Genomic DNA, 19,794 nt, shown 5'->3' with positions numbered 1-19,794 from the left:
TGTTTCTCTTCCTTTTCAGGTGGAAGTTGATGCTTCCGAGATCGGAGCGGGGGCGGTTTTGTCGCAGAAAAGTTCAGATTGTTCAGTGATGAGACCTTGTGCGTTCTTTTCTCGAAAATTTTCGCCCGCCGAGCGAAATTATGACGTCGGTAATCGGGAGCTTTTGGCGATGAAGTGGGCATTCGAGGAGTGGCGTCATTGGCTTGAGGGTGCTAAACATCAGGTGGTGGTCTTGACTGATCACAAAAATTTGATTTATCTTGAGTCGGCCAGACGTCTGAATCCTAGACAGGCGCGCTGGTCGTTGTTTTTCTCCCGGTTTAATTTTGTGGTTTCGTATCTGCCAGGTACTAAGAATGTGAAGGCGGATGCCCTTTCTAGGAGTTTTGAACCTGATTCCCCTGGTGATTCTAAACCTACGGGTATACTTAAGGATGGGGTGATATTGTCTGCTGTCTTCCCAGACCTGCGACGTGCTTTACAAGAGTTTCAGGCGGATCGGCCTGATCGTTGTCCGCCTGGTAGATTGTTTGTGCCGGATGAGTGGACCAATAGAGTCATCTTGGAGGTTCATTCTTCTGCGTTGGCAGGTCATCCGGGAATTTTTGGTACCAGAGATTTGGTGGCTAGGTCCTTCTGGTGGCCTTCCCTGTCTCGGGACGTGCGTACTTTTGTGCAGTCTTGCGATGTTTGTGCTCGGGCCAAGCCTTGTTGTTCTCGGGCTAGTGGGTTGTTGTTGCCCTTGCCTGTTCCTAAGAGGCCTTGGACACACATCTCTATGGATTTTATTTCTGATCTCCCTGTTTCTCAGAAGATGTCCGTCATTTGGGTGGTGTGTGACCGCTTTTCTAAGATGGTTCATTTGGTGCCCTTGCCCAAGCTGCCTTCCTCATCTGAGTTGGTGCCCCTGTTTTTTCAGAATGTGGTTCGGCTGCATGGTATTCCGGAGAATATCGTTTCCGACAGGGGATCCCAGTTTGTGTCCAGATTTTGGCGGGCGTTTTGTGCCAGGATGGGCATTGATTTGTCTTTTTCGTCTGCATTTCATCCCCAGACAAATGGCCAGACGGAACGTACTAATCAGACCTTGGAGACTTATTTGAGGTGTTTCGTGTCTGCTGATCAGGATGACTGGGTCTCCTTTTTGCCGTTGGCTGAGTTTGCCCTTAATAATCGGGCCAGTTCTGCCACTTTGGTCTCCCCTTTCTTTTGTAATTCAGGGTTCCATCCTCGTTTTTCATCTGGTCAGGTGGAGTCTTCGGATTGTCCTGGAGTGGATACCATGGTGGATAGGTTGCATCGTATTTGGGGGCAGGTGGTGGACAATTTGGAGTTGTCCCAGGAGAGGACTCAACGTTTTGCTAATCTCCATCGTCGTGTTGGTCCTCGTCTTCGTGTTGGGGACTTGGTGTGGTTGTCCTCCCGTTTTGTCCCTATGAGGGTCTCTTCTCCTAAGTTTAAGCCTCGGTTCATCGGTCCTTATAAGATTTTGGAAATTCTTAACCCTGTGTCTTTTCGTTTGGACCTCCCAGCATCCTTTGCTATCCATAATGTCTTCCATCGGTCATTATTGCGGAGGTATGAGGTACCACTTGTGCCTTCTGTTGAGCCTCCTGCTCCTGTGCTGGTTGAGGGTGAATTGGAGTACGTGGTGGAGAAAATCTTGGACTCCCGTGTTTCCAGACGGAGACTTCAATATCTGGTGAAATGGAAGGGCTACGGTCAAGAGGATAATTCTTGGGTTACAGCTTCTGATGTTCATGCTTCTGATTTGGTCTGTGCCTTTCATAGGGCTCATCCAGATCGCCCTGGTGGTTCTTGTGAGGGTTCGGTGCCCCCTCCTTAAGGGGGGGGTACTGTTGTGATTCGGTTCGTGGGCTCCCCCGGTGGTCTCTTGTGGTACTGGTGTCCTGCAAGCTTTGCCTTCTCAGTTCATCTGTTCCTATCAGGATGTGGGAGTATCCTATTTAACCTTGCTCCTCAGTCATTCTAATGCTGGCCATCAATGTATCCAGAGTGATTCTGTTGCATGTTCCTGCTCCCAGTTTTCTGCTCAGCTAAGTTGGACACTTTAGTCCTTAAGTCTATTTTTGTATGTTTTGTCCAGTTTGCACTTATGTGAATCTCTGCAGCTGGAAGCTCTTGTTGGGCTGAAATTACCACTCCAGTGGCATGAGTTGTCACATGAGTTAAGGTAATTTCAGGATGGTGTTTTGAAGGGTTTTGCAGCTGACCGCGAAGTCCTCTGTTGTATCTTTCTGCTATTTAGTTAGCGGGCCTCTCTGTGCTAAATCTGCTTTCATACTACGTGTGTCTTTTCATCTGCTCTCACCGTTATTATATGTGGGGGGCTGCTATCTCCTGTGGGGACATTCTCTGGAGGCAAGCCAGGACTGTGTTTTCTTCTACCAGGGGTAGTTAGTTCACCGGCTGGCGCGCGGCATCTAGAGACAACGCAGGAATGCCCCCTGGCTACTTCTAGTGTGGTGTGTAGGTTTAGCATCGCGGTCAGCTCTAATTTCCATCACCCGAGAGCTTGTCCGTTTATTCTATGCTTCTGATGTTTCCTTGCCATTGGAAACCATAACAGGGTAGTTAGTTCCTCAGGCTGGCTCGAGACGTCTAGGATTTTTAGGCACGTTCACCGGCTACTTCTAGTGTGTTTGGATAGGTTCAGATTTGCGGCCAGTCCAGTTTGCCACCTCCCTAGAGCTTGTCCTATGTTTGTTACTTAGCTGGAGTAATTTGTGATCCTCAACCACTAAGGATCATAACAGGATAGTACGTCATATGCGATCGTCCATGCTCACGGGGGGAGCGCGGCCGATCGCGGCCAGGTGTCAGCTGACTATCGCAGCTGACATCCGGCACTATGTGCCAGAAGCAGTCATGGACCGCCCCCGGCACATTAACCCCCGGCACACTGCTATCAAACATGATTGCAGTGTACCGGCGGTACAGGGAAGCATCGCGGAGGGAGGGGGCTCCCTGCGTGCTTCCCTGAGACGATCGGTACAAGGTGATGTACTCACCTTGTACCGAGCGTCTCCTCCCTGCAGTCCCCGGATCCAAAATGGCCACAGAGCTGCATCCGGGTACTGCAGGGAGTACTTCCGGGTCCACAGCAGGCGCTGGTAAGCCTGCAGCGCTGTCAGTCAGATCGCTGATCTGACAGAGTGCTGTGCCAACTGTCAGATCAGCAATCTGTGATGTCCCCCCCTGGGACAAAGTAAAAAAGTAAAAAAAAAAAATTCCACATGTGTAAAAAAAAAAAAAAAATTCCTAAATAAAGAAAAACAAAAATATATATATATTATTCCCATAAATAAATTTCTTTATCTAAATTAAAAAATAAATAAATAAAAGTACACATATTTAGTACCACTGAGTCCGTAACAATCCAACCTATAAAACTGTCCCACTAGTTAACCCCTTCAGTGAACACCGTAAGAAAAAAAAAAACGAGCCAAAAAACAACGCTTTATTATCATACTGCTGAACAAAAAGTGGAATAACACGCGATCAAAAAGATGGATATAAATAACCATGGTACCGCTGAAAACATCATCTTGTCCCGCAAAAAACAAGCCACCATACAGCATCGTAAGCAAAAAAGTAAAAAAGTTATAGTCCTCAGAATAAAGCGATGCCAAAATAATTATTTTTTCTATAAAACAGCTTTTATCGTATAAAAGCGCCAAAACATAAAAAAATGATATAAATGAGATATCGCTGTAATCGTACTGACCCAACGAATAAAACTGCTTCATCAATTTTACCAAACGTGGAACTGTATAAACGCCTCCCCCAAAAGAAATTCATGAATAGCTGGTTTTTGGTCATTCTGCCTCACAAAAATCGGAATAAAAAGTGATATAAAAATGTCATTTGCCCGAAAATGTTACCAATAAAAACGTCAACTCGTCCCGTGAAAAACAAGACCTGACATGACTCTGTGGACCAAAATATGGAAAAATTATAGGTCTCAAAATGTGGAGACGCAAAAACTTTTTTGCTATAAAAAGCGTCTTTTAGTGTGTGACAGCTGCCAATCATAAAAATCCGATATAAAAAAAGCTATAAAAGTAAATCAAACCCCCTTTCATCACCCCCTTAGTTAGGGAAAAATAATAAAATTAAAAAAATGTATTTATTTCCATTTTCCCATTAGGATTAGGGCTAGGGTTAGGGTTTGGGCTAGGGTTAGGGTTAGGGCTAGGGTTAGGGCTAGGGTTAGGGCTAGGGTTAGGGTTAGGTCTAGGGTTAGGGTTAGGGTTAGGGCTAGGTTTGGCGTTAAAGTTAGGGTTAGGGTTGGGGCTAAAGTTAGGGTTAGGGTTGGGGCTAAAGTTAGGGTTAAGGTTGGGGCTAAAGTTAGGGTTAGGGTTTGGATTACATTTACGGTTGGGATTAGGGTTAGGGGTGTGTCGGGTTAGATAAGTTCCTTAGGGGGTCTACTTTCCAAAATGGTGTCAATTGTGGGGGGTTTCAATGTTTAGGCACATCAGGGGCTCTCCAAACGCAACATGGTGTCCCATCTCAATTCCAGTCAATTTTGCATTGAAAAGTCAAATGGCGCTCCTTCCCGTCCGAGCTCTGCCATGCGCCCAAACAATGGTTTACACCCACATATGGGGTATCAGCGTACTCAGGACAAATTGTACAACAACTTTTGGGGTCCATTTTCTCCTGTTACCTTTGGTAAAATAAGACAAATTGGAGCTGAAATAAATTTTGTGTGAAAAAAAGTTAAATGTTCATTTTTATTTAAACATTCCAAAAATTCCTGTGAAACACCTGAAGGGTTAATAAACTTCTTGAATGTGGTTTTGAGCACCTTGAGGGGTTCAGTTTTTAGAATGGTGTCACACTTGGGTATTTTCTATCATATAGACCCCTCAAAATGACTTCAAATGAGATGTCGTCCCTAAAAAAAAATGGTGTTGTAAAAATGAGAAATTGCTGGTCAACTTTTAACCCTTATAACTCCCTAACAAAAAAAAAATTTGGTTCCAAAATTGTGCTGATGTAAAGTAGACATGTGGGAAATGTTACTTATTAAGTATTTTGTGTGACATATCTCTGTGATTTAAGGGCATAAAAATTCAAATTTGGAAAATTGCGAAGTTTTCAAAATTTTTGCCAAATTTCCATTTTTTTCACAAATAAATGCAAGTTATATCAAATAAATTTTACCACTATCATGAAGTACAATATATCACCAGAAAACAGTGTCAGAATCGCCAAGATCCGTTGAAGCGTTCCAGAGTTATAACCTCATAAAGGGACAGTGGTCAGAATTGTAAAAATTGGCCCGGTCACCCTCGGGGCTTAAGGGGTTAAGGACCATGTGAGTGCAATGGGCTGCTCCTTGGATCACCTCTGTATACTTAGGTAGATCCTCTTTAGTACTGTAGTCTCTGTAAGTCTCTAGTGGTTCAGCAAGCTGAGTCCGATGGGCACTGATGTATTCAAGCACCTGTATCTGCTAGTCTGAGTTTGGTGCCAAACTAACTGTGTGTGCATGCACGCTCCTACCGTAATCCTCGTGGTGGGCCTGAGCTCAGGACTTACCGACATGCGTCTGGTCGCTGTGTGTTGCAGAGAATGACGTGTTTCTAACTGATGTGTGGTACCACAGCTGAGGGCCCTCTGGGTGTGTTACGGATGTCGGATCCTGGGGATTTCACCTCCACGGATGGCACTTGATGGAGACGTGACCCATCCCTCTCCTTCAAGATCGCACCAAGCTTTCTCAAGATGGCCACCAAACCAACCCCTTCCTGTCAGGCACTTCTTCCCAATTGCTTGTACTGACCCCTGGCCTGGGGCTTTGTCTGGTTCTGTCCAAACTGGAGTTCAAACCAGTAGAATACAGTCCATTTAACATAACACCTGTCTCTGCCAACAGAATCGCTGTTTTTATTTCTCCTCACAGAGCTGGGGTGACCAACTCAGAATAAAAAACTTTAACCCTTTAACCCCCGGGCCATTTTCCATTTTTATGTTTTCATTTTTTGCTCGAATTCTTCCCAGAGCCAAAACTTTTTGATTTTTTGGTCAATATGGCCATGCGAGGGCTTGATTTTTGCAGGACAATTTTAACTTTTGAATGACACCATTGATTAAAAGTGCAATTCCACAGTTGTTGTTTTTTTTTTACCAGGTTCACTAAATGTATATAAATAGTTAGAAACTAAAAAATGACAGTGTTGGCCCCCTTAAAAATAGTCTGGGTGAAATGGTGGATGAGGATGAGGAAAAAGCCAATCTGCTAAATGACTTTTTTTCATCAGTATTTACAAAAGAAAATCCCATGGCAGCCAATATGACTAGTGATAAAAATTCCCCATTAAATGTCAACTGCTTAACCCAGCAGGAAGTACAGCGGCGTCTAAAAATCACTAAAATTGACAAATCTCCGGGCCCGGATGGGATACACCCCCGAGTACTGCAGGAACTAAGTACAGTCATTGATAGACCATTATTTTTAATCTTTAAAGAGTCCATAATAACAGGGTCTGTACCACAGGAGTGGCGTATAGCAAATGTGGTGCCAATATTCAAAAAAGGGGCAAAAACTGAACTCGGTAATTATAGGCCAGTAAGTTTAACCTCTACTGTGGGTAAAATCCTGGAGGGCATTCTAAGGGATGCTATACTGGAGTATCTGAAGAGGAATAACCTCATGACCCAGTATCAGCACGGGTTTACTAGGGACCGCTCATGTCAGACTAATTTGATCAGCTTCTATGAAGAGGTAAGTTCCGGACTGGACCAAGGGAACCCAGTGGACGTAGTGTATATGGACTTTTCCAAAGCTTTTGATACGGTGCCACACAAAAGGTTGATACATAAAATGAGAGTAATGGGGATAGGGGAAAATATGTGTAAGTGGGTTGAGAGCTGGCTCAGGGATAGGAAACAAAGGGTGGTTATTAATGGAGCACACTCGGACTGGGTCGCGGTTAGCAGTGGGGTACCACAGGGGTCAGTATTGGGCCCTCTTCTTTTTAACATATTTACTAATGACCTTGTAGGGGGCATTCAGAGTAGAATTTCAATATTTGCAGATGACACTAAACTCTGTAGGGTAATCAATACAGGGGAGGACAATTTTATATTACAGGATGATTTATCTAAACTAGAAGCTTGGGCTGATAAATGGCAAATGAGTTTTAATGGGGATAAATGTAAGGTCATGCACTTGGGTAGAAGTAATAAGATGTATAACTATGTGCTTAATTCTAAAACTCTGGGCAAAACCATCAATGAAAAAGACCTGGGTGTATGGGTGGATGACAGACTCATATTCAGTGGCCAGTGTCAGGCAGCTGCTACAAAGGCAAATAAAATAATGGGATGTATTAAAAGAGGCATAGATGCTCATGAGGAGAACATAATTTTACCTCTATACAAGTCACTAGTTCGACCACACTTAGAATACTGTGCACAGTTCTGGTCTCCGGTGTATAAGAAAGACATAGCTGAACTAGAGCGGGTGCAGAGAAGAGCGACCAAGGTTATTAGAGGACTGGGGGGTCTGCAATACCAAGATAGGTTATTACACTTGGGGCTATTTAGTTTGGAAAAACGAAGACTAAGGGGTGATCTTATTTTAATGTATAAATATATGAGGGGACAGTACAAAGACCTTTCTGATGATCTTTTTAATCATAGACCTGAGACAGGGACAAGGGGGCATCCTCTACGTCTGGAGGAAAGAAGGTTTAAGCATAATAACAGACGCGGATTCTTTACTGTAAGAGCAGTGAGACTATGGAACTCTCTGCCGTATGATGTTGTAATGAGTGATTCATTAATTAAATTTAAGAGGGGACTGGATACCTTTCTGGAAAAGTATAATATTACAGGGTATATACACTAGATTCCTTGATAAGGCGTTGATCCAGGGAACTAGTCTGATTGCCGTATGTGGAGTCGGGAAGGAATTTTTTTCCCCATGGTGGAGTTACTCCTTGCCACATGGGTTTTTTTTTGCCTTCCTCTGGATCAACATGTTAGGGCATGTTAGGTTAGGCTATGGGTTGAACTAGATGGACTTAAAGTCTTCCTTCAACCTCAATAACTATGTAACTATGTAACTATGTAAAAAAATGCTAATACTGACCTGCCATTATGATTCTCCAGGATATTACGAGCTTACAGACACCAAACATGTCTAGGTTCTTTTTGATATAAGTAGTGAAAAAAAAATACAAAATTTGTTAAAATAATAAATGGCACCATTTTCCAAGACCTGTAGCGTCTCCATTTTTTGTGATCTCAGGTTGGGTGGGGCCTTATTTTTTGCATGCTGAGCTGACGTTTTTATTGATACAATTTTGGTGTAGACGCAATGTTTTGATCTCCCGTTTTTGCATTTTAATCCAATATAACGGGACCAAAAAAACTTAATTCTGGCGTTTTTAATTTTTTTCTCGTTATGCTATTTAGCGATCGGGTTAATTATTTTTTTTATATTGATAGATCGGGCGATTCTGAAGGCGGCGATACCAAATAATGTGTATATTTGATTTTTTTATTGTTTTATTTTGAATTTAAATTTGAAGCTTTTTAATATTTTTAAAACTTTTTTTTTTACTTTTTGCATGCTTCAATAGTCGACATGGGAGACTAGAAGCTGCAGTACTTTGATTGCCTCTGCTACACACAGGCGATGATCAGATTGCCTGTGTGTAGCAGAAATGCTCACTTTCTGTGAGCGCTGACCATGGGGCGGCTCTCATAGCAATCTGGCAATGACAGCCACAGAGGTCTGCTGCAGACCTCAGGTTGTCATGCTGACCCACTGGTGACCCACGTTCATGTGACTGGGTCACCGATAAGCAGAGCCAGTGACTTGCTTCATGTAAGCACAAGTTAAATGCCGATGTCAGAGATTGAAAGCAGCATTTAACTAGTTAACAGCCGCTGGTGGATCGCGATTTCACCTGCGGCTGTTGCGGGTACATGTCAGCTGTATAGATCAACTGTGATGTGCCCGGAAACAGGGTGAATCTGACATGTGCGTACTATTGCGGCACATGTCGGAAAGAGGTTAAGCCACAGTCATCAAGAGGTTGCAGGGGCAACAGTGACCTCCTGTGACTGGTGATTAGTACTGCAGGCAATAATATTATCAGTTCTACATAACAAGCAAGATGGAATAGCTGCTGCAAATTACATGCAAACGGTTAATTTTAGGTGACAGTGAGAAGCATATTTCCTGTCACCTCACACTCCTGCGATACTCGATGCATACCCGAGCACCCAAGGCAAACTTGAGTAGCGAGCACTTGCACTCATCATAATAAAAATATATTTTTCCTATATATAAGCTGTATAATTTATCTGTTCCTTTAAAACAATGTTATACTCTGTATACTCGAATATTAAGTACTCTCATAGCCAGTAATAAAATGAAAGTTTAAAAAGTGAACATCTATGCGTAATCTGACAAGACACATTATCACATTCTAGTTCTTCACAATTTGTGTAATTTTTATTAAAATATATCTATAACTTCATATAACTTTTCAGGATAGGTTGTTGTGTGTACATGAGGAATTATGTTATTACATAATTACTATGTAATCTATGTAATAACACTTTTGCAGGCCATTATATCAATTGTGTTCTGAAATTTTCACCAGTGCTCACTCTGCAGCCTCTATCTCCAATGTTCACTTCTCTCTGAATAAGTAGGAGGAAATTAACTTTGTACTGTGTATACTGTAATGTCTTCAATATAGAGTACACAGAGAGATGAAGATTTCCTGATTTTATTTCCCTATGAAGTGCACAGACAAAGCTGCAGCAGCATGGAAGAGATCATAAAATATTAAGCAGTGTATCTGTGAATCCAGTTCTGAGAAGAACTTATAAATTTGCTAGAAAACTGCTGCTGGATCAGTGTGTGCTTCCCAGCCTGTGTGTCACTCTTCTCCTCCCTCTTCCTCTCCCTTATCTCTTCATACAGCATAGTAGAAGCTGTAACCTGACATCTCAGTGAACAGACTGACTGTTTTGATTTGACCAAGAACTGGCTCATAAGTGGACTAGGATATTTCTCTGATAAGATAAACTACAATGTTTTTATTTTCTTCATTTAAGCAAAGTTTTTTCAAAATGATAAGGACTATTTAAAGTGCCTGTCAAGGACTTTAACAGTAATAGCCTATCCTTAGGAAAGATCATCAATGTCTGATCGGTGGGGGAGCGACACCTGGCACCCCCGCCAATCAGCTGATTCCGATGTCAATGGCAGTCGAAACTGCTCAGTTATGGAGCTGCACAGTGCAGCTTCATCCACAGAATAGTGGCCAACAACTAGGTAATGCACATCCACTGCCTATTGATTTGAATAGGGGACAGATGTGTAGTACCCAGCCGTAGCCACTATACATATAACAGATCTGCACTGTACAGCTCCGTGACTGAGCAGTTCCAGCCAACACCTGGAACAGTTGATCGGCGTGGGTGCCGTTTGTCGCACTTTCTAAGGCCCCTTTTACATATCAAGTTTTTTGCCGTCAGGCACAATCCAGCGAATTTTGAAAAAACGGATCCGGCAAAAGTTGCTGCCAGATCGGTTTTTTTCACATAGACTTGTATTAGTGCTGGATTGCGACGGATGGCCTCATGTTTCATTAGTTTTTTCCGGATGTGTCCAAAATTTGTTTTCCGGCGGCCAGAGAAAACGTACAGAGAAACGTTTTTTCTGTCCGGCCAAAAAAACGCCCAGCAACGGATGAAACGTGAGGTGAAATGATGGAATCTGGAGACCGATTCCTTTTTTTAAGAAATCATGCATTTTCCATTCTGGAAAATCACCCTCTCTCTCTGTCTGTGTGTGTCTCTCTCTGTGTCTCTCTCTCTCTGTCTGTCTTTCTGTGTCTCTCTCTGTCTGTCTCTCTCTCTGTGTGTCTTTCTCTCTGTCTGTATGTCTCTCTCTCTTCCCCAAAACAGGAAGTGCAAACTCTATCACCTGGTAAAAAAAACGAATGCAAAAAAAGCAGCAAAAAAAACAGATCTGTCGCATCAGTTTTTCACAATTTGCGCCGGATCTGATTTTTTCTAAATTCGCCAGATTGTGCCTGACGGCAAAAAACTGATGTGTGAAAGTAGCCTAAGGATAAGCCTTAATGTTAATGTCTCACACAACCCATTTAAAGCTCGGTAGGCAGTTGCACAGTACACTAAAGCCTACGTTAACAGGTTTCCAAAAACCTGATCATCCATTAAAGGCTTTGGTTATTTTCTCTTCTTAGTGTTGCTTTCTGCACTTTTGTCCATAAAATGTCTGCTCGTGGAGGAGCATGTGACCAGACCAGGTCATCATCTTCCTCCGATAGAAAAGCAGCTTTCCTTGGAGGTGTTTTACAATTGGAGAAGGCTGATGGACTTTGCTAGTCAAATTCCCCTCCATTAGCAACGATTTTATGGGTAGAAGTGCTTGTCAGTTTGTGTGGAAAGCTGCACCAATAGAAAGTGGCCAACCCCATTAAATGTTGTAGTATCCCTGAATTTCAGCTGTAAACCCTCTTGCATCCATCCACTTTAATCTTGAGTTTAATTAGGCTTTGATTACACTTCTACTCTGTGGCTCCATTTGGTCACATACAGGTTTCCATCGCTTTTCCAAGGCCTGAATAGCACTCAGTGATGGAATCTTATTTTTCAATAAATGTGAACACTGATGTTCTAGCTGTTGGAACATAATTGCACAGCGTGTAGTGTTGAGCATTCCGATACCGCAAGTATCGGGTATCGGCCGATACTTGCGGTATCGGAATTCCGATATTCCGATACCGAGATCCGATACTTTTGTGGTATCGGGAATCGGAATCGGAAGTTTCCAGTGTATGGTTCCCAGGGTCTGAAGGAGAGGAAACTCTCTTTCAGGCCCTGGGATCCATATAAATGTGTAAAATAAAGAATTAAAATAAAAAATATTGATATACTCACCTGTCCGGAGGCCCCTGGACATCACCGCTGGTAACCGGCAGCCTTCTTTGTTTAAAATGAGAACGTTCAGCACCTTCCATGACGTCACGGCTTCTGATTGGTCGCGTGCCGCTCATGTGACCGCCACGCGACCAATCACAAGCCGCGACGTCATCCCTCAGGTCCTAAATTCCCTTCTAGGAATTTAGGACCTGAGGGATGACGTCACGGCTTCTGATTGGTCGCGTGGCGGTCACATGAGCGGCACGCGACCAATCAGAAGCCGTGACGTCATGGAAGGTGCTGAACGAGCTCATTTTAAGCAAAGAAGGCTGCCAGTTCACAGCGGTAAGGTCCAGGCTGCGTCGGAGAGGTGAGTAGATCAATATTTTTTATTTTAATTCTTTATTTTACACATTAATATGGATCCCAGGGCCTGAAGGAGAGTTTCCTCTCCTTCAGACCCTGGGAACCATCAGGGATACCTTCCGATACTTGAGTCCCATTGACTTGTATTGGTATCGGGTATCGGTATCGGATCAGATCCGATACTTTGCCGGTATCGGCTGATACTTTCCGATACCGATACTTTCAAGTATCGGACGGTATCGCTCAACACTAACAGCGTGTCTTGTAAATTGTATTTTTATTCAAATAAAAGTATAGAGATAATTGTCAATTCAATCATTATCAGAAGAATGCTAATAAAGTAATCAAAATAATCTTTTCACTTCCTTCTGAACCTAATCACTGCAAAGCTGGAGCAAACGCAAACAAGTGGTCTGTTCCCTTTCATTTGTCCCATACTTTCTGCTAAAATATATGTGAGCAACACGTAGGAGAGAGATGTAAGGGAGTATGACTGCGAGATTAGGCTATGTCTGACTATGTCTGTCCAACCTCTGCTTGAAGACTTCCATTGAAGAAACACTCTCCACCTTTTGTGGCAGCCTGTTCCACTCATTGATCATACTCACTGTCAAAAAGTTTTTTCTAATATCTAATCTGTATCTTCCCCCTTTCAGTTTCATTCCATTGCTTCTCGTATTTCCATGTGCAAATGAGAATAAGGATGATACCTCTGCACTGTGACAGCCCTTCAGATATTTGTAGACAGCTAATAAGTCTCCTCTTAGCCTTATTTTCTGCAAGCTACACATTCCCAGATCCTTTAAACGTCCCTTATAAGACATGCTTTGCAGTCTGCTCACCATCCTGGTAGTTCTTTTCTAAACTTGCTCCAGTTTTTCAATGTATTTTTTTTAAATGGGGTGCCCAGAACTGGACACAGTATTCCAGATAAGGCCTGACCAAGGAGGAGTAAAGCGGGATAATTACTTCATGTGATCTAGACTGTATGATTCTCTTAATACATCCTAGAACTGTGTTTGCCTTTTTTTGCTGCTGCATCACACTGTTGGCTCATGTGCAGCCTGTTATCTATTAGTATACCCAAATCTTTTCCACACATGCTGTTGCTTAGTTCTATTCCTCCCATTCTGTAGATGTATTTTTCCCCAGATATAGAATCTTGCATTTCTCCCTGTTAAATACCATTCTGCTAGTCGCTGCCCATTGTTCAAGCTTATCCAGATCCTTGTAAATCCTTTCTCTGTCTTCTCTAGGGTCCCTCCTAGCTTTGCATCGTCTGCAAACTTGATTAGTTTACCTTCAGTTCCTTTATCTTGATCATTTATAAAAATGTTGAACAACACTGGGGCCGGGGCTAAAGGTACCTTCACACGAAACGACTTTACAACGAGAACGACAATGATCCGATCGCTGCAGCGTCGCTGTTTACATTGCTGTAGAGATGTCAAACACAGCAGCTCCAGAATGACGCAGGAGCGATCCTGTGACGTAGCAGTGACGCACTTTCGTTCTCACAGGTCGTTAGCTCCATGTTTAACATTGCTGGCATCGTTGCTTTTGCTTTCAAACACGACGATACACGCCGATCTGACGACCAAATAAAGTTCTGAACTTTAATCAACGACCAGCGATATCACAGCAGGATCCAGATCGCTGCTGCGTGTCAAACACAATGATATCGCTATCCAGGACGCTGCAACGTCACGGATCGTTGTCGTTCTCGTTGTAAAGTCGTTTCGTGTGAAGGTACATTTAGCCTTGTGGTACCCCACTTGAAACACTCTTACAACCATTTATTACCACACTTTGAGTACAATCACTGAGCCAGTTATGAATCCATCTAACCGTAGCCTTGTCAATTCCATACTTGGTCATTTTTTCAACAAGGGGAGTATGAGATACTTTATCAAATACTTTACTGAAGTAGAGGTATACTATATCTACCGCATTTCCCTAATCTATCCAGTCAGTGATTCCATCATAGAAGGAAATTAGATTAGTTTGGCATGACTTGTTTGCTACAAACTCATGCTGTATCTGGCTATTTATAGTATTCTTATCAAAGTACTTATGTACATGCTGTTAAATAATTTGTTCAAAGATCTTTCCTGGTATAGAAGTAAGGCTCACTATCATGTAATTTTCTGGTTCCATCTTCTTTCCTTTTGTGAAGATAGGGACAACATTTTCCCTTCTACGATCTTCTGGGGCTTCTCCTTTTCTCCAGGATTTTTCAAAGATTCTGGCAAGTGGTTCTGCAATTTCCTCTGCCAACTCTTTCAGTACCCTAGGATGTAATTCATCTGGATCAGGTGATTTAAATTAATTTAAATTAGCTACATGTTCTCTCACCATCTCTCTGTTTATAGATAGCGTGGCTTATTTTATTCCTTCAATAGCACCAGGAAGATCAGTTGATTTTACAATTGGTTTCTTAGAGAACACAGATGAAAAATAGAAATTAAAAGTTCAGCCTTCTGAAAATTATATTTGACCACTTCACCCTCTTCATCCTCTAAAAATCCCATAGCATCTTTGACTTTTCTTTTGCTTTTGCCCTACCTCCAAAATCCTTTTTTATAGTTTTTGGTCTCCCTTGCAAGCCTCACTTCATTACTGGCTTTAGCTCTACTCACGCTTATCCTGCATTCCTTGCAAACAGCATTATATTCTCCTTTAGATATGCTCCCTCTTTCCATTTAATATACATTTCATTTTTCCAGTAACGTAGAAGCCCCATATATTTCCATTAACAGATGACAGACCTGAGTGAGGACTTGCTTTTTTTGGTGGATTGAGTTGAAGCTTATCATTATTTTTTGCATCGCTTAATTCTGAGAGCTATAACTTTTTTATTTTTCTGCTGATGGAGCTGTATGGTGGCTTGTGTTTTGCAGGACAAGATTACATTTTCAGCGGTACCATGTTTATTTAAATTCATCTTTTTTATCGCGTTTTATTGCACGTTTTGTTCAGCAGTATGATGATAAAGCATTTTTTTGCCTCGTTTTCTTATTTGCTTTTTTTACGATGTTCTCTGAAGGGGTTAACTAGTGGGACAGTTTTATAGAGCGGGTCGTTACGGACAACACGGTGATACCAAATATGTTTACTTTTATTGTTTTGTATATTTACATAAATGTATCTATTGGAAAAATGTATGCTTTTATGTTCTTTATTTGGGGATTTTATAAAAAATATTTTTACACTTTTTAATAATTTTTTTAAAACTTTTTTACATTGTCCCAGGATGGGACATTACTGTATAGGATCAGATTTCTGATCTGATACTCTGCAATGCTTCTGCACTACAGAATATCAGAACACCATCTGACAGGCAGAGAAGGAGGTGCCTGAAGTCCTGCCCTGGGCTAGCACTGGCATGCCACCTTCTCTGAAGGATCCCACGTGTCCATTTTGTGGCCGGGGTCTCCATGGAAAACATAAGGACAATGCAATCGCATCACGTTGTCTTTATGGAAGAGCGCAGGGAACCCATTCCATGCATGATGCTCCTCGATGTCATTGTTACTACTGACAGTGGCATCAGAGGGGTTGAACGCCCGAGATTGTTGCTAGCACTGATCGTGGGCTTTGTTGCGGGGTGTCAGCGCTCACATAAAGCAGACACGCGCACCCGATCGCTGTCGCGCTCAGCGTGAGGCCGCGCGATACAGTAGCAGTATATGTATGGTCAGTGTCGGACTGGAATGCGAAGGGCCCACCAGTAACATTGACTTTGGGGGCCCCAATTTTCACCTGCATACAAATATTACACTACCCTTGTTCACAAATGTACCTATATCTCCATATAATAATAAACTGGATAGTTTGGTTAATGAATGATGAGATGCTGCTTTTTTCTATACAGAGTGAATCAATTGCATTATGCCAAGTACTGTTCAAACAGTGGGGTTAGGGGCCCAGATCTGCACAGGGGCCCACCGGGAGATTCCCCTGTTACGCTATGGGCCAGTCCGAGCCTGTGTACGGCGCATGTCGAGAAGGGGTTAAAAAATGACCAATGTAATTGTAACCCATGGCCAGTCATGTCAGACCAACCAAACCAAGACCAACAATGTCAGACAAGTATTTATACAGGACTAGAAGCGTTAATGAAATGAATGAATGCTCCCCTCTTCCTTTTTGTCCTGTACAATCCTGACATGAGCGAATAATCTCCACTTACATGATAAAATCTTCAATAGATGAACAAAAATGTTTTCAGCAACCTGAATGATTTCATGCGTGATGAAAGAGCACCTTGGACACATCATTCAGTCGCTCAACCCATTTACATTACGCAATTATCGTTATCGCTGTGTTGTCAGTGTTAGAATCTGACCGATTATTGGCCAGTGTAAATGGGCCTTAACTCTACTCGCTTGTGTTTTTTGCAGGAACTTCAGGAGATAAGATGCTGGTGACAAAAATGTGGACATAGATCACATGTCTGGAGAGGAGGCTTGATTAATATGGTGAGACAGCTTACTTTATACGAGAAACAGACGCCCCCATTTAGCTTTCATGATCTCAGAATCAGTTTAAAAACAACTCTGCTCACCATTATATCTTCATGAATGTCATAAATATTAAGGTTGATATTGTGACAGAAGGGTCTCCGGAGCCTCACATGAATCACTACCCTCTGTGATAAATGCTGTAAACCAGGTATCACACAATATAGACACCGCACTTAACACACAAATGACACTAATGATCCCTGGAGAACATTTTACATGCATTTTACATCTAGAAATCGATTGTAGTGTTCATCATGTGATTCCAGAGTTAGAAATAGAAACACGTGCTTTTTCTGGTAATTTGATATTAATGGGGCTTTCTATTTTTTAATGGGGTTTCTGAGGTTCTAAAAAATCACCTGGTTTTTCAGTACCGGCACTCTTGTGTGCCATGTTTCACATCATTTTACATGGCTGCAGAGATGATGCCCCATCTACCCATGTGACCACTGAAGACAAGCACTGATCTCAGTGTTTTCATGTCTTATACCGCTGAGGCCAGTGATTGGCTGCAGCAGTCACGAGGGTAGACATATTGCCTAAGGCCTAAGGGAGTACTGGATCTGTATGATTGAAGTGACAGAAGATTTAACAAGTGGAGTATAGGTGTTTTGTTCTAGATTTCATACCTTTCCTACCTTTTAGCCAAACTTTTTAGGACCTTAGAAAGACCCTTTAACTTCTATCCTAACTGTGAAGCAAATAGGACAAATTTTGGACAAAGTCACTCACACTATGTGAACCTCAAAGGTGACTATTTTCTGTGCTGATCTGCAGGAATCTTAAAGATCAGACCCCATAGAACAAATATTGCTGGCGTATCTTAAAGATAGGCTGTTAGGGTATGTTCAAACCTTGCATTTTTTATATAAAATGTAGTTGTTTGCTGCATTTTCGCTGTAGATTAAATGTGTGATTTGTCTACAATACATGTTAATAAAGTTTGTTTTATTCCCGAAAAACACAGAAAAAAAAATGCAGCACAAATGTTATGCTACATTCTTTCAGCTTTTTTTGCAGTTTATCATTACTTTTAACCCTAGAACGCATACCCATAGAAATCTACACATTCACGCACCTGTTTACAATTATCATGGAATAACTCAAATAAAAATACTTTTCAAAATGTATTTTACAATTGCAAGGTAAGGATGCATTCCAACTAGCGCTGGGGTCCGCCAGGAGGGGATCCGTAATGGATCTGACCTCCTGGTGACCCCAGCTAAGGCTGGCGGAATCCTGGAGTTACCAGGAGGTCAGATCCATTATGGATCCCCTTCTGGCGAACCCCAGCGCTACCGGGAACACAGCCTAAGATGTGTATATTTCAAAACATAATTATGTGCATAAAACAACAAAAAAGTAAGTAAACGGGCACGCCAAATATAGGCATTCTATATGCAATTTTTTTATGAAAACATTTTTTGGTTGTAGCAAACTTGGTGCAGGAATATTTATTTGTAACTTTACATATTCCCCCGACAATTCTCGCATATTATTTTTTCGGCTGAATGTTCCTTGCATACATTTTGTCCGCAAGTAGAACAGAAACGCTCAGATTTTCTTTCCTTCTTTGCTGGACAAATATAGCAGCGCTTTCTTTTTTTTTCTCTTTGCGCTGGATGTTCCAGAAAGCGTATTCCACATCGGATCATTGCCTCCGTAATTTGCCTTGATAAGCATATTATGCTGCTTCTCTCCATCATAGTAGGCATCAAACGTTCATAACAAAGTACTGTCAAAAATAGACGTCTCTTGTCTTTCCCGTTGTCATGGAATTCTGGATTAGTTTGACAATAAACAATGAGGGCTGACACATCAAGGATATTGGAAAAAAGGGAATGCAGAATCCACACTCTTCCCAGCAATAGCAGCAATAGCAGAGTCATAAAAGTTCTTCCCCAGCAACAATACAGACAAAAAGACTGAGTATCACATGTAAACCTAGTACAGGCCTAAAAGGCCCCAGGTGCGTGAATATGGGGTAGTCCCAAAAAAGGTTGTTATACCGAAATGTCTGTAACATAAAAATATATGAATAACTGGAAATTACTAACAACTATATACCTGAGGATTACCTAGATTTTCAAAATTCTAACTAAAGTACTTTTACAGAAAATAGAAAACAAGTAACCTGGCAGGCCTGCGAGGCCCCAGGTATGCGTTCTAGGGTTAATGAGAAAAAACACTGCATAAACGCTGAAAGAATTGACATGATGCAGATTTTGAAGAACGCTGCAATGCTCAAATACGATTTCGAAAATCTCATAGCTTTTGCTAATACTGTAAAATGCAGCTTCTTTTCGTCCTGAAAAAAAGGCACCAAAGAAATGCTACGAAAACGCAACATATGAACATACCCTTAGTGTTAATCTACTGCATTCCTGGAAACGTTATTTGCTTACAAGTGGAAAAGTGGGAAAGCCCCATTAAATAATATCTTGCAAGAAAAAAATGAAAAAATGACAAACTCAACTTTTCTAAATGAAGGAATATATTCAAATGTAATAGTAATATGTAATATAAGTAATATAACGTTTGAATATTAAAGACTCTTGCCCAAGGCTTTATTATGGATTTGTTTAGTACTGAGTTTTACTAGGGCACTGATAGAAGTGCATACTTATTAACATTTAAAATGCTAAAATCGGGACATTTAAGCCCAAACCCATAAAAGTCTGAAAATGACAAGATTTGCATAAAACCTGCCCTTTTGAGGTATGACTCTCGGTATTGTCCCTGCAAATTTAGACTGTTTCCAATATGGAAATGCATAGGGCCTATACCCTACATACAAATCCAACATAGCAGGTCTTTTACCAAGCTCCATCTGAAGGAGTGTGTTTGAAGCTATTCTCTACTTAGGGGTCCCAGAATCATTGCATAGTGGCTTACAAAATATGTTGCTGTAGTGCCTCTGAGGAACATTTCACTGGCGACGAAGACACGGCTC

At 41.8% G+C, this 19,794-nt stretch overlaps 2 protein-coding genes across 2 annotated transcripts in view; one reads left to right on the top strand and one right to left on the bottom strand.

The window, feature by feature from the left end:
• LOC143775317 (acyl-coenzyme A thioesterase THEM4-like) overlaps positions 1-19,794 on the bottom strand; it is a 494,072-nt gene that overhangs the window by 377,231 nt on the left and 97,047 nt on the right. The gene's annotated exons all lie outside the window — the stretch shown is intronic.
• The window catches only part of LOC143775316 (gonadotropin-releasing hormone II receptor-like), a 112,228-nt gene that overhangs the window by 11,289 nt on the left and 81,145 nt on the right, over positions 1-19,794 (top strand). The window contains exon 2 of the mRNA XM_077263311.1: positions 16,719-16,796. Within this exon, the coding sequence (XP_077119426.1) occupies positions 16,794-16,796 (3 nt within the window). The 5' untranslated portion in view covers positions 16,719-16,793. The remainder of the gene's footprint in view (positions 1-16,718; positions 16,797-19,794) is intronic.

The sequence above is a fragment of the Ranitomeya variabilis genome, chromosome 5 (assembly GCF_051348905.1).
Source record: "Ranitomeya variabilis isolate aRanVar5 chromosome 5, aRanVar5.hap1, whole genome shotgun sequence".
Lineage (NCBI taxonomy): Eukaryota > Metazoa > Chordata > Amphibia > Anura > Dendrobatidae > Ranitomeya > Ranitomeya variabilis.
The sequence above is the reverse complement of the archived record's forward strand: the minus strand, read 5'-3'. Positions and strand labels throughout refer to the sequence as shown.